General features: G+C 35.1%; 2 protein-coding genes across 2 annotated transcripts in view; one reads left to right on the plus strand and one right to left on the minus strand.

The window, feature by feature from the left end:
• The window catches only part of RSRC2 (arginine/serine-rich coiled-coil 2), a 15,370-nt gene extending 15,246 nt beyond the window's left edge, over window positions 1–124 (minus strand). The window contains exon 1 of the mRNA XM_009572617.1: window positions 67–124. Coding sequence (XP_009570912.1) covers window positions 67–72 — 6 coding nt within the window. The 5' untranslated portion in view covers window positions 73–124. The remainder of the gene's footprint in view (window positions 1–66) is intronic.
• Window positions 125–778: 654 nt separating this feature from the next.
• KNTC1 (kinetochore associated 1) overlaps window positions 779–22,070 on the plus strand; it is a gene marked incomplete at its 3' end in the record, with an annotated part of 40,542 nt that continues 19,250 nt past the window's right edge. Inside the window, exons 1-36 of the mRNA XM_009572618.1 lie at window positions 779–910; window positions 1,022–1,142; window positions 1,565–1,680; window positions 2,021–2,093; window positions 2,725–2,802; window positions 3,316–3,350; window positions 3,585–3,695; window positions 4,572–4,665; window positions 5,009–5,061; window positions 5,320–5,432; window positions 6,157–6,211; window positions 6,869–6,967; window positions 8,076–8,119; window positions 8,233–8,298; window positions 8,395–8,470; window positions 9,126–9,251; window positions 9,345–9,434; window positions 9,986–10,051; window positions 10,093–10,095; window positions 10,518–10,579; window positions 11,005–11,116; window positions 11,874–12,017; window positions 12,248–12,304; window positions 12,387–12,488; window positions 13,599–13,715; window positions 14,210–14,353; window positions 14,646–14,744; window positions 15,905–16,008; window positions 16,168–16,273; window positions 16,943–17,077; window positions 18,194–18,313; window positions 19,109–19,178; window positions 19,254–19,321; window positions 19,896–20,188; window positions 20,856–21,028; window positions 21,221–21,318. Coding sequence (XP_009570913.1) covers window positions 779–910; window positions 1,022–1,142; window positions 1,565–1,680; window positions 2,021–2,093; window positions 2,725–2,802; window positions 3,316–3,350; window positions 3,585–3,695; window positions 4,572–4,665; window positions 5,009–5,061; window positions 5,320–5,432; window positions 6,157–6,211; window positions 6,869–6,967; window positions 8,076–8,119; window positions 8,233–8,298; window positions 8,395–8,470; window positions 9,126–9,251; window positions 9,345–9,434; window positions 9,986–10,051; window positions 10,093–10,095; window positions 10,518–10,579; window positions 11,005–11,116; window positions 11,874–12,017; window positions 12,248–12,304; window positions 12,387–12,488; window positions 13,599–13,715; window positions 14,210–14,353; window positions 14,646–14,744; window positions 15,905–16,008; window positions 16,168–16,273; window positions 16,943–17,077; window positions 18,194–18,313; window positions 19,109–19,178; window positions 19,254–19,321; window positions 19,896–20,188; window positions 20,856–21,028; window positions 21,221–21,318 — 3,555 coding nt within the window. The remainder of the gene's footprint in view (window positions 911–1,021; window positions 1,143–1,564; window positions 1,681–2,020; window positions 2,094–2,724; window positions 2,803–3,315; window positions 3,351–3,584; window positions 3,696–4,571; window positions 4,666–5,008; window positions 5,062–5,319; window positions 5,433–6,156; window positions 6,212–6,868; window positions 6,968–8,075; window positions 8,120–8,232; window positions 8,299–8,394; window positions 8,471–9,125; window positions 9,252–9,344; window positions 9,435–9,985; window positions 10,052–10,092; window positions 10,096–10,517; window positions 10,580–11,004; window positions 11,117–11,873; window positions 12,018–12,247; window positions 12,305–12,386; window positions 12,489–13,598; window positions 13,716–14,209; window positions 14,354–14,645; window positions 14,745–15,904; window positions 16,009–16,167; window positions 16,274–16,942; window positions 17,078–18,193; window positions 18,314–19,108; window positions 19,179–19,253; window positions 19,322–19,895; window positions 20,189–20,855; window positions 21,029–21,220; window positions 21,319–22,070) is intronic.

Here is a 22,070-nt window from a genome sequence, read left to right on the forward strand (position 1 = left end):
CGCCCCGCGGCAGCTCCCTTCCCAATTTGGCTCCCTCCAAAAATCCCGGCAGCGAACACCACTTACCGCCATGGCCGAGCGCTCGGGACGTCGCTCCCCCCCAACAACTCCTCACAAGGGACTCAACCTCCCTCAACAGCCGCGGCCGTAGCGCTCGCGAACCGAGGCGACACGCCCCGCCCTCCCTCTCCCTTCAGGCGCCCGGATGTAACCGTGGGGCGGGGGAAGGCGGCAGGGAGCGAGGGAGCCGCGGTGCATTCTGGGGGCGGAGAAGGATTAGGTGGTGTCTTAGCAACGGTGCCGTTCGCGTTTGGAGGAAGTTTGGCCTATGCTGCGGCCAGTAGAGTTAGCCAGGGCTCCCGCCAATTTGAAAGCCTGAAGCAGCTGAGGGAGCGCGGCCGGGGTTTGTCACCGGCCTCCGGGGCCGCGGTGAGGAGATGTGAGGGCGGCTCGCGGTCTCCGTGGGCAGGGGCGTCCGCTGCGTGGTGGGGAGGGCTTTCTGGCGCTGAATTTCGTTCAGCCTCGGGCGCGAAACCTGTCTTCGCCAAGCTGAGTTCAGTCGGGCCCGCTGGAGACATCCCCTGGGAGCCACATTGCTCTTGCGACTTTGTCTTTTCTAAACGCGCAATTTGCCTTTAGGAGGTTTATTTTACTACCCTTCCTCCTAGACGCAGAATCACAATAGAATAATAAAATCAATAATTTGTGCGTGGTCATAAAACTTTTTTAAAGCTCTCTGCTTTACAGCATATTCCTTAAATGTTTATCATAGGTAAACATGTGGACTGATGTTGAACTTCTTGCAAATGATGACACAGGGAGTGAGCAGCTCCCTGTAGGTTTAGGACATGAATGTGGAACTGCGTTATACCAAGTGGATACGCTACTTCAAATCACATCTTCAGAAAAGGTAGCATTCATCAAAGCTGTGTTTTTCTGTTTCTTAATAATTGTCAGAGCTTCTTTGTCATATTTTCTAAAGTGTTTCAGTTACTATATATAACAACCTTTTTCTTCCTAGGTGTCTGTTAATCCGCAGTTGTATGCGTGCAACTCAAAGGATGGCAGTATTATTGTTGTTGACAGATCAGTGTCACTTCTTGACAGTACTGGGCAGTCTCTTCAGATGCACATTCAGTTTGGTAAGTTCATTCCTTTGGAATTCCACTGGAAGTTAAAACTGACTTTTAAAATATACATGTTATGTTTGTATGGGAAAATATAGTAAGTATCTTGTATATCTAACTAGCCTGTAAAAGGAAGTAGTATAATAAATACCTAAGTAATAAAAAGTGATTGCTCATTCTGTATACAATTGTATAAGTATTTCTGTACAATTTAATTAGAATGCTCAATACCTTTTCACTGTAACGGGAATAATGGATACCAAAACCACTCCCTTCGTGGTTTGCGGTATATTCTTTCCTATACTTTGTTTAATCAAAATAAATCATTTTGAAGAAAACTGGGGTACTGTATAGTCCAGTTCCTGTGTTTCAAATATGAATGTCTATTAATAAAAACGAAATCTTAGTATTTGACATTTTGCCATGGAACTTTTCAGATACTAATGTGGATGTAGTTGGTACGTGTCAAGAAAAACAATTTCTTGTGGTCGGTGAGAGAAGTGGCAATTTCCATCTTATTCACATACCATCAAAACAAACCTTGCTAACCAAGGTACAGTAATTTTTCTATTCTAATTTTGCTGAAAACCCTTTTTTCTCAGAATTTCTTGAGTTGTTTTTTTCTTTCTCCCAAATACCAAAGTATAAACATTCTTGTGTTTTGAACACATCTTCTAGTTTGAACAAACAAACAGATTATTAGGGGCACTGTTGTTCCCATAAGTAACGAATAAGCAAAATATATTTAGGAATGGCATGTATAAACAAGAACCAGTTCTTCATGAAAGGAAAAAGTTTAAAGTTTGAACTGATGATCAGTATTACCAATATTTTTTTTTCCAAATAAAATAGAGAATAGTAGTCTAATAGTCTTTATGTTGATTCTATTTTAGATTTTGGTTGAAAAATCTTCAAGTGAAAAGACTTACTTAAATCTCTTTATTGAAAAAGATAATGCAGATGCAGGTAAGAATTTGAGGGGTTTTTTTTCCCCCCATTGTCTCAATTTTTGTGATTTTGTTCCCCTTTAATATCTCTCAAGGAAAGAGACTACAAAATAAATAGTCAGATACAGCTTTACTTTGCATTGTGCACATTAAATGCACTTTTCTTAATGCTTTCCTGTCAAGATATTTACCTCATTAATTATTTTATGAATGTCATAGAAAACCACAAACATTCAGAACTCAGTACCTCTTTCTTTTGAGACTGTGCTAAACATACAAAAACACTCAAAAAGGAAAGATTCCTTCTCTCTCCTTCAATCAGATTTCAGATTTTAGTAGTTCTTGTTCTTTTATAAGCTCCCAGTCTTTTCTGTCACAATATAATGTATTGAAAAGTAGTTTTGTCATGAAAACAGAATTTGCAGTCTGATGGATGCATACAAAAATCATAATTTCAAACAAAACACTAAAATGTACAAACTTACTCTACTCTTTGTTGAAGGAGACAAAATTTTTGTTTAAAAATAGTCTAATCTATTGGTCAGATTATTTTTTTTGCCAGTTATTTCACTGTCCTATTTATAAGCAAGTAGTCTCTTTACGGCTATTGAATACTTAAGTTTGAAATATTTGTATCGGATTTTTTTTAGGTGTTTGTCATATGTTCATTCTCACAAGCAATGGATTCTTCTGCATTATGTGTCTCCCACTTGCTAAAACGCAGGAAGGTAGGATGATCTACAAACCACTTGGGATTTCTATTTGAACAGGAAGAGCTGTATTAAAAAAGCTTTTCCATGTATCTTCTAATGGGAATAAGATTTTCTATGTAATCTTAAGTTTGTTTTTAAAGGGAAACCAATATACAACTAGTTCTGTAATAAAATTATTTTTGTATTCTTCCAGTAATTCCTTTAACTTATGTTTCTCTGAGTCACTGCTTTAGAGAGAGTACTGAATACTATGGAAGCAGGATTTTAAGCCATAATCAGTCCTAGCTGTACTGAAGAATATTGGGAATAATTTAAATTTTTAGTGCCGTGTAAGTATAGTTATTAGTTAATTTTCTGTAACACAATACAGATCAATAGAAATAGACCCTGTCAAAGATCCTGGCTAAAGTGTTTTTCAGCATAATCAGGTTAGGATTGAATTATCCTATATGACATTTAGTGGGCTTTTTTCAATTTTGAAAAAGTTTATTTAACATGGATTTTTTTTTTTTTTTTTTTTTAATATAGCAGTTGACAAGATGGATATGATTACGGCAAAGAAAGTAAGAAATACCTGCTCACTTGTAACATATGTGTTAAGTGCAGAGTTTGTAACAAAACTTTGCTCTGTACATTTCATTGACTACTTACCGGTTTATTATTGCAACTCATAATTGTGATTATTACTTTTTCTGTACATGGAGAAGAGAGCAGTTCAAGGTTTTATCCACTGATTTTATAAACAACTTTTTTTCTTCTCCTTTTGTTTGCTTTCCCTTCATCTTCCACCCCACAAGTTACAAGGACAGATAAAGACAGCTTTCATTTCCACAGAAGAGTATCACAGCCTCGGCTGTCAGAATTTTGTGATAAGTAACTCAGTGAACAAAATCCATTTGATAATTGGGGTAAGTACTAAGAATGTGTTTATAACAATTGTTATGTGATCAGTGATGGCGTTTTTTGATTTGCAACAAAATTTATCTCTAGCTGGTTGAAAAAGAAGATAATAAACTTTTTGCACTAAGACTTTTTGTCTTTCATTTCCTTCGTTGTAAATTTAAAGGTTATCAGTTGTGCAGTCTGTCCGTAGTTTTTCTCTTTAGGAAATAACTGTTGTCATTTCAGAACTTGCTCTATTATGATGGATGGGGGAAAAATATTTTCACCCTGGTTCACCTTAGTAAATCATTGTACAGGCTAGTCTATTTATAGTCTCGTCCTTGAGCTCAGAGACAAAGCCAAAGTTGGCAAGAGTCTTCCAATCAGGTTCACATTCAACAAAGGCTTGCCAAAGTAACAATCAAGGTCCCTATTGAAAAAAGCCCTTGAGCATGAATTAAGTACAGGAACTATTAAAAAAAAAATATAGACATATTTTGAAATGTTATTTTGGACTAGAAAGAAATTTTCCAAGTTCATTGACTGAAGCCTGTTGAATTCAGTGCAGTTTTTCTCAGTAGGTTCAGTGTACGTTTCATTCAGGTTTTATGTTCTATGAGAATGGAAGGTGGATGTTTTGAAATATGGCATGTTTTCAGAAGAGCCAAAAATGTTTGGGAATGCTGACTGTAGCAAGTAAAGGCCAATCTTGAAAGGAGAAAGGAAAAAGGCTAAACTAAAAATAAATAAATAAATGTATTTTTCTGAACATCGACATTCACCAGGAATAAAGTTTAAGTTAGTTTTGCAGCTTTCCTAGTTAAAGATCAATTGTAGAAGCACACCTATCAATAGCCAAATTTCTAATGTATAACCCCATTTTACTTTGCCTTTACTGATAGGGTAAAGGTGATTATGTGCTCTCCAAATGGGAGGTAGACACTACCAATAATCTGGTGTCGGTTCGAAGTTTTGCTGATTCAAGTCTGATCAAAGGTAAAGAAAAAGGTTTTTTCTTTTTCTAGACAAGTGTAGAATGCATATTTAATTGCAGAAAATACTAAGACATTTTCAGGTATTTCATTGTTTGTAGTAAATACACATACACCAAATGGAACACCTCCTGTAAAGGTACAGCCAAAACGTATGCTTCAAAATTGTTGAGTTTAACTTAGATACGTAAATCTGTTTAAGCTAAACTTTTCACAGTCCTAGGAAGTTCCATGAGGTTAAACATCTGTAGGTTTCCAATGCTTGGTTGTACGTTTTAATATGTTTTTGCTTCAAATACATTTCTCAAGAAAAATAATAAATTTATGTGACTATGGATATTTTTTAGATGCAGCGAAACTTCAAGTTCTTGACAATCTGCTATTTGTTTTAGATACAGAGGTATGTGTAATGATTTGGTTTAGTCTTGAAGCAGCTTATAAAAATATTTTTTAAAGTAATAGCTTTAAAATATGTTTTTATAAAATAAAGGTGCTTGTATTTACAAAGGATTTTGATCTTACTGTGTTTTTTTTATTCTACTCCTAGTCATTACTTAAGCTATGGAATGTGTTAATATTCTGCTCAAAAAAGACAAAAAATGTCATCTATGAAGAAAATGTGAAATCCATATCTGATTTCTTTTTTTTTAAAATCTAGAATATCTTAAGCATGTGGGATATTTATTCGCTTACTCTAATTTGGGATTGGCCTTTAATACATATTGAAGAATTTCTTCTAAGTGCAGAGTCAGATTCTTCTCCAGTCATATGGTAAGTAAAGCATTATAGCACCAATTCTGAAAAGTGAAAAGTTGTCTATCGTTACAGGAAATGTGTCACAAACGCTTGATTTTCTGTAGTAGTGAATTTTTAGAAATCTTTGTTGAAATCTCTCTGGTCAGTAGGACAAAATAATTTGCCTGTAGGTATCCTTAGCTCTGTGTTGTAGAAAAGAAAACCTTGGCGCTTTCTGCTTTTCCTTGGTTTATCTGTTGTTACTGCTAAGGAATCTTGCATGTAACCCATATAATTTAGGAAATGCTTGTCTAAAATAAGGTGTATAATATGGCTTACAAGTCTGATGTTCTCAAAAAACTAGTCTGTCTTTTGGATAGATAAATAGTAAGATCTTCATTCTGCTGCAAGATGGAGAAGCCAAAATCTGGAGATGCGTGTATTGGTTAAAATGCAAAAGAAATTAATGGCAATTAAGATTAGAAGACAAGACTTTTGGCTCTTTCCATTTCTTTGTGCGAGTTTAAAAAAAAAAAAAAGAATCAGATCCATTTGAAAAGCTTAAAAACGTCAGAAGTTAAATGTATGTCCTCTACATGCTAAAACACTGTTATTTTTGGGTGCACTATAGGGTTTTAAAATGTACCAGTTTCCATGGAAAACTAAATTTTCTAAAACTCAGAAGCAAGAATATTTCACAGTTTTAACATAAGATTTATACAGTATATTTTGCTTTCTTTTTTCTCTTTCTTGTTCTTAGGCAAGGGCTTGCCAATCTTAAACTGATAGTCATGACAATACCAGATAACAAACAGGTATAATCTCTTTCGCTGTATTCTGTTCCTCAATTATTATGCAGTCACGCACAGAAAAAAGTTGGGGAGGGGAAGAAGAAAAGAAAAGGAGATGGCTAAACATTTGGAGCAGACAAAATTCTCAGGAGCTCAAAGTCAAAACTGAAATGTGTCCATCTATATGCTAGGATATAGCGAGTGAGGCATTATTGCGATGTCTTATGGTGGTAACCAGGGCAAGCTGCCCTGCTGTTTGGGGTTTTTATGGCTTGTTTGGGGTTCGTTTGTTTGCTTTTCTTAATGGTAGGCATATAGGGGAGAGCAGCAAAATTTACTATTGTCTTGCATACCTTCACAGATTTCTTTAGAGCAGTATCTGCTCCATGTACTACCTCCATGTACAGTCAGTGTAGTTAGAATGCCTGGATGAACATTATACAATTTTTTAAATGAAACCTGTCTAATTATATATAATAGGCCTATATATAGAGGCAACATCTAAAACTTCATTAAACTTTCTCAATGTAGAGATCTGCTTTTTCATAAAAACAGTGTCTTCTGTCTAACTCCACAAGAATCCAGAAATGATGCTGCAAACATCACTCTGTCACCAGTGTATGAGAAAAAAAAGTTCTGACTTGTGTGTTTGTTTTTTTCCCTTTTTTTTTTTTTTTATAGATGAGAAGTCTAATGGTTTTTGCATTACCCACTATGCAGCTGCTCTATTCTTTGGAAGTATCTATTGTTTCTTCACTTGTTCGAAGTGGGATTGGCACAGTATGTTTAGATGATTTTTGTTGTTGTTGTTGTTCTTTGAATAAATATAGTTGTCTTAATAGCTATAATTATTAAAAAGGGTACTGTGTTACTCTTGTTAGATTAGAACGAATTTGTGCTAGAAACTGTGCAGGAACTATACAAAGAAAAATTAAATGATGTCCCCAAAGGATGGAGAAAAAGGTACACTATCTAACACACTGAACAGTTTAATTCTAGGCCCAGGTCTATTTGCAATGTTTAATACTACTGCCCGTTGTTATTGCTGCTATTACAGCTAAAAGCTGTATGAATTTTGAAATTCTCTCAGCATAGAAAAATGCTCTGGATTCATTTGGGATTTATTTAAGTTTAGATGAGAGAACTACTTCTTTTACTGTTTAAACTGCTTCCTTATAAAGACTTTAACAAAAGAACATCAGAAAAGATGGTGAGAACTTTATGAATTAGGAATGTTATAAAGACTGGGGAAGTGGAGTGGGTATGTGAGAGGACACCAAGTCAGAACTCTAAGCCGTGGCTCTTCGTTGGAATCGTGAAAGTCAATGTAGTAAGCTCTGGATCTGATATGCAATAAAATAGAAAGCTGATGAAATTGCTTGGCTTGTATGAAGCACTTGGCAGAAAAGATTGTATATGCAGCTACATAGCGGAGAAAATAATGGCTAATATATCCCTTTTCTTTGATCTGAGATGATAAAGTCAAGGTAGGAAATGCCAAGGCATGTATTGCCTTTGTGGAATGTAGCACAGAGATCAGATTCTAAAAGATGTGAAGATGGATACAGTGTGACCTGCTTATGGCTTGGACAAAATGAAAGTGTAATTTTGAGAAGATGATTTACTCATGTGGCAGGTGTACTGATGGTAACTGAACTGGGATAGCAGAGTGGTTTCAGTCTGAAGTGTCCAGTTAAGGCCCTCAGAAATTTTAGATGGTGGAAACTATCCAGTAAGTAACATGATAAGCATTTAAAAAAACCAACAAACTTATCTGAGAGAAAAGTAGTAGTTTGTTTCTAGATTAAGAAACGCTTAATGCATTACAGTTGTGCTTTCTTTCTGATTTCCCTTACCACCTAATGATTTCTGTTATTGCATGTTACAGGATACAATATACTTCTTGGAAGGAATACATGAAAATCATCAGATGTAAGATAATGTTTTGTTTCTTACTGCATCATTATTATATAAAAATGGCAGGTTACATCTACATATAGTTGTTTCACAGTTGATAAATTCACATAGTTCCCTCTCATCCTCAGGCCCTCTGAAGGCCCAGTTTCTATTGTTGTGATGAGAAGTTTAACTGAAGCCTTGCCGGAAAATAGGTACTAGTTTCTGTGAAACACTATTTTATTATTTTATTTTTTTATCTGTGGTTTGGCACTTATATTGAAGTATACTTTACTTTATTTCACCCCTAGACTAAGTCGCTTACTTCACAAACACAAATTCACTGAAGCAGAGAATTTTGCTATTCAATTTGGACTAGATGTTGAGGTAAGTTGTCCATTCTTGATAAATACATTTGGAGATTAATTAGTATAACTGAACTTATGAGTAAGGTTCTTGCCCTATAGTCCAACAGAAAGTATTAAAAATATTACAAATAAAGTGGAATGTTACCTTACAAAGCAACTCGCTATACCTGAAAGCTGATTCAAAATTAGACAACTACATGGTGAACTATGTTTTTCTTTACAATAACTAACAAACCTTGCAATGAGAAGTGGTGCAGAAGGATATCTTCTGATTGAAATAAGCGCTGCTGGATCAGGAGAAAGGACATTCGTCCCTTTAAGTAGCAGGAAACAGTGTTGCTAAAAAAAAAAAAAGAGTTTTCACGTGCATTTATTAACACATAGTCTGGCTTCATTAACTGATTTATTCAAATAATGCAATATGAATCGTCCCTCTGTTTTTTTGTCTTTTTTAGTTTTTTTAAAATAAAAAAACAGGCTTAGCTGGTGAGATAAAAAGATACCACAACTGTTAGGGACTAACTGGTAATCCATTTCTGTAATGAAATCATTCAATGTACATGGACACTCTTTATCTCAAAAACGTTGTGAACGGAAGTGTAGAGTTTTCAGTTGAAGACTGCTTAAAACTTAATTGCATCAAACTGAAAACTGTGTTTCTTTTTTTTAAACAGCTTGTATACAAAGTGAAAGCAAATACTATTTTAGAGAAACTAGCTTCAGCTTCTGTTGGGAGTTATGGTCACGAAGTCTGGCTGGATCTTGTGAATGAAGCCAAAGAAAATTTGCAAAAAATTCAGGTATGTTTTTATTTCTACCCTCTTTCTCTAATAAAGTAATTAAAATTATAAAGGAGCTTGGAATTAATGTCAGTTGTTTCCTTATGCAAACAGGATAGCCAATTTGTTGTGGATTACTGCATAAATGCTCCATGGCCACTATATGAAACCACTCAAGAAATGTTGAACTACGCTAAAGTCAAAGTAAGGGGTTTTGTTTGTTTAAATTGCTTATACTCGTCCATTCCTATTACATCCTTCTGCACAACTTGAGAGGGGGGACATCGTCAAGCCAGTTACAGTCATTCAAAAAGTAAATGCATTATAAATTGTATGTTACCAAACATGAAGAAGCAGCAAGGCTTGTTCCAACCTCATTCTTGCTATTGCTTAAGGGCAAAAAAGAGCTTATGGTTTTATTTTCACAACGGAAAGCAGGTTTTAGTTTTGAGTAGTAGTCTTTTTAAGCACCTTTAAAATATTAATTTCACGACTAAAAGCTCAAAATATGTCACCTTTTTTGTTTTCATTATTTTAGTCTTTCCTGCCTTATCAAACAGAATCAGAGAGATACGTATAATCTGTCTGATCCTGCATACATGTAGAAATCCAATCAGAGTCTAACATTGTAAAATAAAGACTCCAGTTTACAGAGGTACTAAGATTTTGCTCGTGTCTTTACTAAGTTCGTAGTAGTCTGGCATGTTCTGCATGTACTGAGTTGTCATCCAAACCATTTCATGTATTTGTTTCAGATCTTGAAGAAAGATGATAGAACCACTGCCCCATCATCTGATGGGGCTCCGATATCCATAACTGAGGTGAGGACAAACTTCTTGGCCCCGCAGTATCATATAATAAGCAAGTACGATGCAGAGTTTTAAAAACTGTACTAGTGTTGAACTTTTAAAAAGTCTAAACAAGATTATATTTTATAGTATGAAAGAGAACCACAGTAATGACAGGTTTCATAAATAAGCCATTCCTTCAGTCATGGAAAGATTCATTTTCAGATGCTTTCTTAAGGGCTTTCAGGTACTTAATTTTGTTTCTTATTTAATCCTATTTTATACTGGACAGGCCTCATCCGCCTTCAAGGAGAATCAGTGTAAAGTGTTTACACAATTGAAATTTTGGATTTATTAAACAAAATTACATATGTAATTAACTGAAATTCTTGAAAAGTCTTTATTTTCCTTCATTCTTCTTTGTGATGGTTATTCTAACCATGTGATATCACTGTTTGGTAAGCCAGGTATTGACCTTAAATCTCTTGTCTGCATTCAGGTATTGAGAGCTCAGGCAAGGCTTACAACTTTTTATGGAGCATTTGGACTAGAGAAATTCAGGTTTGTTTCTATTTGTTCGTTAAGGTTTAAAGTAAATTTAATTGTAATTGTTAAGTATGTACCATTGAAATTAAGATTTTTATTTTTTTATTTTAAAATTTGAGTTCATTAAACTTTAAACCCTTCCTTCTCTTCCTGAAGTTTCCCATCCTCTGCTGTGGAGAAGGGAGAATGCAGAGAGGTTGAGTCATCCTATACATTGAAAACATATATTATCTGTTTCACATGCACTATCTTGTATAAATTTTTTTTTTTTTAAATTTAATATATATGGGGGGGTGATTTTATGCACACACAATCTAACACTACTGTTGTCTCTTACAGCATATAGTACTAGCTAGAAAAGGTTTGAGGTTCTCCCCCCCAACTCCTTTAATATTGACATATAACAATAACAGATTTTCTTTTCCTCCTCTCGCTTCTAGTGGTATTGCTTGGACAGAATTCTTGAATAACGAAGACATTTTTAAGAGTATTCTTTTTCAGCTAGAAGAAGGAAATTTATCTTGCGCACAGTACCTCTGGCTTAGGCATCAGGTGAGATGGCATAGACATCTCTTTGGTATTTATGGAGGATGTTAAGCCTCTTAAATTTTCCAGCCTTATTTAACAGAATCAGACCAATGTTGTTATGAAGCAGCTCTTCAAAGAAGCAAAGGTCTGTGGCAGAATCTCGTCTATTACCACAATGATTACCTGTTCACCTAGCTCCTTAGAAGGCTGAACTTCTTATTGATTTAAGAATAAACTGGTATTTCTGATGTCAGAACACATATTTCTAGGTCTGAAGGACGACAATTCTTTGATTTATTCTGTGGTAGTTATAACCTTCCATTCACTTTCTTGCAAGCATAGCTCTCAGAATTTTTAAGTGGACATTTGCTGGCTACCTTAAAATCCTTTAAAAATAATCACATAGACTCCTTACTCTGAATGACACATTCGTAATAGTGGCTATGGGCTATTATATTCTTTAGTACAGGACTTTCAGGTCCATGTCTGTTGTTTTCTTAAGAAGACAGAACTATAGAGCAAGTCCTAAAGTAATAAGACATGATTCTGTCACCGTGATTTGCAAAGGAATTGTTTCAATTAGGTCTTGTTTAAGAAGACCAACCTCTAGTTTTTCTGAACAGGGCTATGGTTTTTTTTAAAACTCCAATCTACGATTACTGAGATTTTCTCTTTGTATTTGTGAAATCTGTTGCTTCTTCCTATTAGTGAAACAGCTTTTCAAAGTATCAGATAAACATATACTCCATATATCTGTAATTGTTCTGTTTTAATATTTTAGGCAGATTTTGAAAGCAGCTTTGATGAGAAAATGCTAGAGAACTTGCTTAATGCCATCCATTTCACTGTTCCTTTGAAGGAACTATGTTTGTGGCTTAAAAATGTTGTGATCCCTTTCTTAAGAAGAATTGTGCCAAAGGGACAGGTAAGACTGACTTAATAAATGCAAAATGTAATTTTCTCAGGCTAAGATAATTTTATAGTCAGGCCTACAGACTTTTATTTTTGAATGTCAGAACCTTGTTCCTCTATCTTTTAAAAGAATTAAATTCCCTACAGTTTATATTTTAAATTATTTCTTTTGAAACAAATTTATAATGGCAAATTTTGCTTTGATAGATAGCATAACTCTACTTATAACTGTATTTTTTTCAGAAAATGTTAGCAAAATGGCTGGAACAGGGTGCTCGAAACCTTGAATTAACTGATAAGGTAAGTCATACTGCAGAAACTTTGCGTGTCTTGTCTTTCCATATGTATAATATAATTTCCTAATATCAACTATTTTGGACAGGCAAATTGGCCAGAAAATGGACTCCAAATGGCAGAGGTTTTTTTTACAAGTAAAAATCAAGGTGAAATGGGACTGACAACTTTTGGCCAGTGGACTCCTTTGGTAAGAAATGTAGCAAATATAAGGATTTCCTGCTAAGAGACTTCAGAACATATGCTCTGTGCTAGAGTTGGAATGGGTGATAATTAGGTCACTATTGTTTTTGGTGAAGATTGACTTAATTCCATGAAAGGAAGGAACTGAGTTCCAATCTTCTTGGGTTTAAAGATTAAAAAAAAAAAAAAAAAAAAAAAGGTCAGTGCAACATTAATGCCCTTTAACAGATGTATTAGTGGTCTAAATGTGAATAATATTCTTGAATATTCTGTAGTACACAAATAAGCCTGAGGACTACAAAACACTTAAATTTCAGTAAAGATACTCCTTATGAACTTAAATTAAAAAGACCTCTCATCTCTGTCAAAATTTTTGGAAATTAATTGCAGTTAACCATGTGTTATGGCTTGGAGAAAACAGGTATTAAAAATCAGCTAGCTGTAAGGTTATGAATACTGAATTTGTGTAAACACAAATAAATAATGTATGTTATATATCCTAAGTATACTAGCATCTATAAGCTTAAAGCTAACCAGCTGTGCCTTTTAAAAAATGGAAACATTGACATTCCATGTCGGTTAGATCTGCTGCCTTAAACTTCTGAATCCCACGATCGAAGCGCGTAATGGAAAGAAGAGAAATTTACTCTAAGTCCCACTTTCAACATGTACTTGATTTTCTTTGTTGTATGCCATATAAAGGTAACAATTCAGCATGCATATTCATGAAATCTTCAAGATTGCAAGGCATCAAAAATTGTTTGTGAGGTTTCTTGGAAAATCGCATGAAAAATAGGGTTCCGACTCCAAAGAAAATGTCAGCTGTAGGTACATTGTTCCTAGCTGTTTGTCTTACCTGTCCTTAAGACTTTCAGTGAATGAAATGCTCATCCCTCTTCCCTGTGCAGGCTCTACTAGTGCATTGCTATCTTTATATTTAGAAAGAATCTTTTCCTAATATCTTACCAGAATCTTCCGTGCTGCATTGTAAGTCAACTACCTTTATCTTATACCAGAGATGTGGAGAATAATTTTTCTTCCTGTTTATGACAGCCCTTTAATGGTCTTGAAGATTGTAGCAAGTCTTCTAATGTTTCACTTCTAAACACTGTTTCAGAGATGTGGTGACTGTGAAGAGGTACATAGGTTAAAGAAGCTGGCAAATGATTTACAAGAACTGATAAACCTGTGCAGAAAATACAACTGCAGGCTGGCACTCTGTGATTTTGAAAAGGTAATTCTGCAGACACTTCAAAAAGTGCTTTTGAGTAGTGGATTGTTCTGAGAAGAAGAAAAATCTTGTGGCATGTGAATTAAAGTCAGACAAAAGAGGAATCCTGATGGATTGGTTGGTTAAACTTGCATTCATAAGCTGCTACAACTATTTGGTATGTTGTGTTTGTTACAAATTTTGTTTCAACCATGGGTATAAATACATAATGTGACAAGATACTATGAGAAGGTATGGCTTAAACTCCATGATTTGCAGTTCATTACAGATTGTATATTGTGGAGCAAGCATTAGCAACAGAGAAATTAGAAGTACAACTGAACAATAAGGGGCTTTGTAAAAGAAAGCTTTTACTTGAGCTAAAGAGGGATGCTAGTTCTTGAAATCATTCATCTGATTTCAATGGGTATTGGATGTTGAATTATTTATTAGAGATGTAAAGGACCATGTACTAACGTGTGACTTTCTAAAATGGCATTGTTCTACTTGCTGCCCAGGAAAATGCAACTACTATTGTATTTCGCATGTTTGATAAAATTTTGGCACCAGAGCTTGTCCCATCCATTTTGGAGAAGTTTATAAAACCCTACCTGTGTGAACATAATTTACAAAAGGATGAACTTCTTCTACAGTACATAAAGGTATCCATATTTTCTTCCTTTTGAAGAAAGCTATTTAAGTGTGAGTAAGCAGAAAACAAATCTGATGACCATATTTATTTACACTTGAATTTTAGGACCAGCTTTCAGATTACCTTACTCCTGTCAATGAACTTACTGATAGTTACTATTTCAGTAATAAGACATTAACAGATACAAGGAAAGATAGCCAAATCTGTCCCTTAATGTCCAAAAAACTTGTAATTGTTGTTTATAAGATATTCCTATCTTTTCTGAATTGAAATATCCTAATAATCTTTATCAAAATATACAGGATTTGCTAGAACGTTGTCGTACGCGGTCTACTTCAGTATTTGAAACTGCATGGGAGGCAAAGGCAATAGCAGTCATTGGCTGTATCTCTGATACAGATGTAAGTATATTTTATAAAATAGGCATCAAGTGGCTCTAACACATCAGTTCAAAATGGAACACATAACTTTTACATAAGCATATGAGTACATTTGTACATGAGTGGTATGAGGAGGATCAATGGGCCAAGGCCAATTGTATGAGGTTCAACAAGGCTAAGTGTCGGGTTCTGCTCTTGGGTCACAACAACCCCATGCAACGCTACAGGCTTGGGGAAGAGTGGCTGGAAAGCTGCCTGGTGGAAAGGGACCTGGGGGTGTTGGTCGACAGCCGGCTGAATATGAGCCAGCAGTGTGCCCAGGTGGCCAAGAAGGCCAATAGCATCCTGGCTTGTATCAGAAATAGTGTGGCCAGCAGGAGTAGGGAGATGATCGTGTCCCTGTACTCATCCTGGTGAGGCCGCACCTCGGATACTGGGTTAAGTTTTGGGACCCTCCCGAGGTGCTGGAGCGTGTCCAGAGAAGGGCAACGAAGCTGGTGAAGGGTCTGGAGCACAAGTCTTATGAGGAATGGCTGAGGGAACTGGGGTTGTTTAGCCTGGAGAAAAGGAGGCCTCTTCTCCCGAGTAACAAGCGATACGGCAAGAGGAAATGGCCTCAAGGTACACCAGGGGAGATTTACATTGGATATTAGAAAAAATTTCTTCACCGAAAGGGTTGTTAAGCATTGGACCCAAGGGAAGTGGTTGAGTCACTATCCCTGGAGGTATTTAAAAGATGTGTAGATGTGGTGCTTAGGGACATGGTTTAGTGGTGGGCTTGGCAGGGCTGGGTTAATGGTTGAACTTGATGATCTTAAAGGTCTTTTCCAACCTAAAAGATTCTATATTAAATAATATGCTGTCTTTTTATTCTGTCTTAATTTTCTCCCATGTGATGTTCTTTGCTTGAGAATTTAATTGTAGTTTTGATGTCATCACATGGAAAACTCACTAACTTTCGTATGTATGAAACTCAAGCTATGCAGAGTTGTAAATTTCTATAAGCATTTTCTAATCTAATTTGGCACATCATAGTATGATAATGAACGCCCTTTATGCAAGTGGAGATTGGGCCAGGAAATAAAATTCTTGCCTAAATGAATCAATTAACATGAACAATACTTCAAGAGATTATCTTGTAACTTATTTTGAAAAGTAAGCTCTTTATGTTCCTTTTATAGCTGAAATTTGATGCAGTTCTACAGATAATGCATGGTGCTATGGTACCATGGAGTGCAGCAGTGGAGCAGCTGGTAAAACAGCATTTAGAAATGAATCATGTCAAGTAAGGCAACATCCACAGTCTACATCTCAGTTTTGTTTGTACTTTCTATTAGAATTCTCTTTTGAGGGGGGGAAATACTGTGTATCTGATGTAGTATGATGATTAAATCACATACCTGTAGGTAGCAAATAAATTAATAATAGTCTAATTTGTCCATAGAGTAAAGTTACTGCAGGAAAGTTACCGACTGATGGAGATGAAGAAGCTTTTGCGAGCCTATGGCATAAGAGATACTAATCTTTTAAAGGACAAGCAGATGATAATGGTAAATGATCAGCATTACTCTTATTTCTATTAAAGAAAAATCCCTACACTTACCTGGGTGTATTTTCATGTGGTATTATAAGCCAGACTTTTCAAAAAATCTTAGCAACTGGTAGCTCCCACTTGTTATCAATATCCATTTTTCTTGTCCTGTTGGGACACGTTTTTTGCCTGAAAGCCCACTCTTTTTTTAAGAATTAGCAGATTAGTTTAGCCTAACCTGATTAGCACGGCATTGATAATATAGTACTTTCTGTATGGGGCGGGTGGGGAAAAAAAAGAAAAAACTAACAAAATGGAAGGCTAAGTCCTCTCAAGACTTCAGATCCGATTTCTCCTAAGGTCACAGTGAACAATACTTGGTGATTTTTTTTTTTTTTTTTTTTTTTTAGCATCTCCTCTTTATTAGGGTGAAAACATGAGTATTTCTGGGAAAGTTCCTTGCCATCCTGTGGAGCCAGATGCATCCCCTGAATTTTGAGAGTTTCCAGGATAATTCTCTTCCAGTTATGCTTTAGACAAGTTTTCTCTAGATAAAAGTTTTAAACTTCTAGGTACCTTGCTTGGTACGAGCTGTACAATTACAATGCAGAAGCAGGGTGTATAAGTTACTTCCTTTGTTATCCTATACTTCAACAAACTAAAGTCCATACCTGTTTTCTTCTTACAGAGGCTAGTGAAATACATTCTTAAACAAGATACCCCTACTTCTTTGGAGGATGCTTTGAAAATTGTAGCAGCATATATGTTGCCCACTGTGGAAGTCTACATTCTGAGGATGATAGACCTGATTGACAAAGAAAGGGTACTAAAATACTTCATGTCAGTTGATCTCAGAATTTAAAGATACTGAGGCCTATTTTCAAAACGGGCAAGTTGTACTACTTGCTGAAATCTTATACACGGTTTACATATAATTTTTTTTCATTACGGTTCTATTAATTGTACACATAACTGCCAATACTTAATATTGAAAATGAGACCTTTGTCAGAGTTTTCAACATCATGAGCCATCCTTCATTTGTGGCAAAAAAGGATGAAAATTATGACCCACAATATACAAAACAAGTTCGGAATTGAAATCTCTACATATTTTCACATACTATTTTTGCTAGAGTTGTTTTGGGGCAAGTTGCTTTCTTGCCAACAAAAAAAGAAAAAAGACTCTTTCTTCGGAGAAATGCTTTCTTCTAATGCAACGATACCCAACATGAGTACAGACCTGCCCCTTTAGTACTGAGAGCACCTGAATGTTTGTCTTGTGATAGAGGGTGTTGAATGTTTATCTATTAGTATTAAGTTTTCTTCCAAGTTAACTTCAAGTCCCAATTTAGCAAAAAAACCTGAAGGTATCTTTAAATTACATTGATGTCCTAACCAGAAACATTTAACTTCACTTGCTACATTATAGTAGGTGTGATTACCTTCATACTCTGTGGTTGTCCCTGGTTGTGTTGTTGGGATCCTCTTTGACCTGAAGAAAAGGAAGCTTTTTGATTAAAGGGATCAAATTAACTGCCCTGCAAAATAGCGTTTCTCATGTTAATATTTGTTCTGCCTTATTAGCACATGGCATTCTTGATAATCATACTGTTTTAAAAATGGTGCGTAATTACCAATGAACAAAACTGCATTTTATTTTGCCTATTATAACCCTTAGTGAGAAAGCACACAGATTTTACTGAAAGCCTCGTAGATTTAGTAAAAGCTATTTAGGGAGTTTAAGGAAGTCATGCCATAGTAAATGTATTTTCTAAAGAGTTTTTTTGAAGTTCATCAGGAGAAGATTAATCTTACTCAATTGGCCATCATGCGACCATTGTATTAAAGCAAGGGATTACACATAACTTAGCTTTTCCAAAAGCAAATGCCCTTTTATTTTGATTATTTCCGGTTTACTTTTTTTTTTTTTTCCCTTCAGGGAGAGGAATCTGTGACTTTATTAAAATCTCTGACTCTTGCTGAAGCTGAGAAAGTTGCAGAGAGATTGACTGTATGGGGAACACTGGTATTACAGAATAAAGCAGATAATTCTGAAGAGGTACCAAGTCATTTCACATTGTAAACTGTGTGCACAAATTATTCTAAATACTATTCTTACCCAGATGCTTAAAAAAAGGTAGGGGATGCAAATGTAAAAACAGTGTTTTCCAGCAAAAAGGGATGATGAACTGGTCCTGCTTTGAGCAAGGGGTTGGACTAGGTAACCTCCTGAAGCCTCTCCCAACTTGAGTTTATTCTGATTCTGTATACTATACAATTATTTTGTGTTATTTTTAATGGCATCTCCACACAGTGGCATGCTATCTAAATTAAATTAATAATTTAGAAATCCTGCTGCATTATTATACCTCTAGTCCTATGTATTTTCCAGTTCTTTCTTTAGTTGCTTGGAAAACATCTATTTAAAAACTGTAGGTGTGGCTTTGCCACGCACCAAAGTGGGTTGAAGCTTCACAGTTGACAGTGCACATTAGTGTCTTGCAACCACAGAAGAGAATTTTTGTTAACGGTTGTTTTAGGGGGTTATTCTGGGCAAGGGAAGGAAGAACAAAGGGAGAAGGGTGGATATTTTCAAAACTCCCATGAGAGCTAACAAACTTTGTGGAGTACATACATATTACAGCTATAAAATATTTGCTATTTCTATAAAGGATGCATATTTACAATAACTTTCTGTTCCCTTGTTTTTCAACTGGTTGTATCTTAGACTTGAGAACTGTTGCTTGAAACATTTGTAGAGCATTGCATAGTATTTTAATAGAGTGGAAGCCTGAGGGTCACTGTTACTGGCAACATTTTGACCAAAAAACATTAACCTCTTCCTTTCCTGCAGCACAAATCACAAATGTTTATGACTAAGACACTCGTGGAAATCCTTAAATTCCTGTTCAGCATTCAAAAAGGTAAGCTACAACTTAAAAATCTTACATTTTGTTTGTAAATGGAGTCAGGAAGTAATTGTTTTTCTCCTCCAACAGACAATCCTCTGAAGAAAGATGAATGTGAAGCAAACCTAAAAATGTTTGAAACACTTGCTACCCTGCAGGTAGGTATCTTTATCATTTCAAACTGCTTTTGGTTTACTGTAGTCATTCCAATTGTTCTTATAACATATGATATTAAAAATTAATTGTATTGACCACTTATGTGCAAAGATTGGTTTTATTATTGAGTTCAAAGAGATTCTAAGGCTAATCTAGCAATTTAGATAGTGCCTGGGAAAGTTCCCAATTTCTAGAACTCATTTGTCCATTTAAACCAAAAAATTAGATACTCTCCAAAAAGTCTTAATTGCTAACACTTCAAAGATTTCATGATAGAGTACTATAATATGTTATTAAGGTCTTATTGTGGTTTGTAAACTTAAGTTATTAAATACAGCATTTGAGCATGCAGTATCCTTCAGGTTTTTTTTCTTTTGCTTGCCTACTGCCTAGCAAAATTCTTTAATTTATTACATAAATCAGTAATTGGTAGAAACTAGAAAAGTCAACTTCGTACTGAAAGCATTCCTCTAAGAATAAAACAAGAAATAAAATATTTTAATGAAAAAAAGCACCCAACATTTTTTAAGGAAGTTACATGAATACAAATATATAATCTTTTTGTTGTTGTTGCAGGAAGATTTTGATATCTTTCTTTCAGTCGAAGAATTTAGGAATCCTTCACTGATGTCTAGGCTTCTTGAGAAGCACATAAAAGCTTATGAAACTGTCAGATCCCTGTCAAAGTCTAGAAAAGTGCAAACAATGAATTGTAATTCAGAAGATGGTAAAACCAAGAACCGTTCTACTGAATCAAGGTTGTATAGACTGGCTTTGCTCCTGCAAAGGTCAGAGCAAGAACTGGGAGAAATACTGGCCTTGAGAGCACTAGATGCTGGAAAAGTTGAAGATGCTGTAAAAATATGCAGGTAAAACTGCAGAGGTTTTCAAGATTATAACTTTTAATGGGTTTTTCTGTACTATTTCTGATACTTTGCAGAAGTAAGTAGAAGTAGTTTTTTTCTAAAAATGAGTGTTAAGCAATATGGTTATATTGCTTATATGCAATATTGAGTGTAGAGTTAAGTTGTAGTCTCTGAAAATTGCCATTGTTTTTGCCATAACGTGATTACTAAGTAAAAAGATTCCCTACGGGTTTATAGCGAGAGATAAGCGAGGCACAATATTAAATAACCATTATGAGAGCTTCTCAGGTTACACAGATAGAAGAAAACTATTGTACACTGTCTGTACATACCATGTCGTGGTATCTAGCTGGTCTCTGCCTCATGCTTAGGTTGTTAGATAATTTAAACTTACTACCACCTCCCCCTGAAAAAGATCAGATTAAAATGTTAAATATATTTCTTATTATTAACCTGTTCTATGTGCTTCAGTATATATCTCTAAGGTAAGCTCCATTGTATTTTTTCACTTCAGTCACAGAAGTTTTAGTTGCAGTGAGTCATATAAGTGAAATAAGTAAAAGAGAATTAAATAATTAGAAATAATTAGAACAGAATGTGGTCTTAAGTAAAAGCCCCAAGGACTATTTTTTTTATTTTTAACATCCTTTTTTTTTTTTTTTTTTAATAGGGAGTTCTATGAAAATCACTGTAATGAAGAAACAGGCAAGCTGCTGTTTTCAGCATGTCAAAAGCTTTGTCATATGTTGGGAGCTGATGTTCCAATGATCACACCTAATGATATGAATCTTCCAGCAGCGATCTATGAAATGGCTTGCCAAGCAGCTACAGTATGTAGTCCAGGTAATTACTATTATAATTTATTTGTGTTCATGTTGGCAATCCGACTTTCCAAACAATATTTAATAAACGTGAAAACAAAGTGAATTTCTATATGTGCGTCTGTGAAAACAGGTGCTGCAAAAAATTGTTTCCTTTTAATAGGGCATATGAACCTTCCATTCACAGTATACTAATGATCTTAATATTTTACAGATTTACTATTAGATTCTCTGGAACTATGTAAATATACTTTGGCTGCCAAGGAAATTTACAGACAGTGCCAAATAGAAAACTATGGATTTACAGCAAAGGTATTTTCTGCTAACTTAAAATATATTTTTTTAATATATGTAATGTCTTGATTGACTGAATAGTGTACACTGTACATACATTTTTTTTCTCCCATTTCTCCAGCAATATTTAATCAGCTTGTTTAAAAAGCAAACAACAACAACAAAACCCCACACAGCTCTACAAATAAAAATTTCCCTGAATATGTGTGTACTTCAGCATAAAGAGTAAATTGATTTGAGTACTAAAAGCAGTGCAGCTATGGCACAAGCACAAGTAGCATTCTCCACTTACGTTTCAGTATAATAAATCCTGCTAATGTAACTGAAAATATTAGTGATTTTATTAAATAGCTGCTGCCAGGACTTGCTAGAGAGTGTAGAGAGCTGACTTTAAAAAAATCTGTTTGTTTTTAAATAGGTAAAATATGGCAGGGAGGGTTTGATTTTTAAATGCATGTATTATGTGAAGGCATTGCCAATAGTTTTGTAAAACTTTAAGATGGATCAAGTTCTTGAATAGCATCTTTGTTTTTTGTTCAGGTCAAGCAATGCTTTAGGCTACTTGAAATGAATGGGCTCTTACAGTTTGAGTGGAATAGATCAAAGTGGCTAGGCAAGCATATTTATGCACTGAATGTTACTTTTCTAAAAAATGATCCATTTAAAAAATGTTTGCTTATGATATTTGGCCAAGAATGTTTATGAAACATATGTTATTTTTATGTTAAATTAATTAAGAATGCATTTTGGCTGTACAACTAAATAACTGC

This window comes from Fulmarus glacialis, unplaced genomic scaffold, assembly GCF_000690835.1.
Source record: "Fulmarus glacialis isolate BGI_N327 unplaced genomic scaffold, ASM69083v1 scaffold23112, whole genome shotgun sequence".
Classification (NCBI taxonomy): Eukaryota; Metazoa; Chordata; class Aves; order Procellariiformes; family Procellariidae; genus Fulmarus; species Fulmarus glacialis.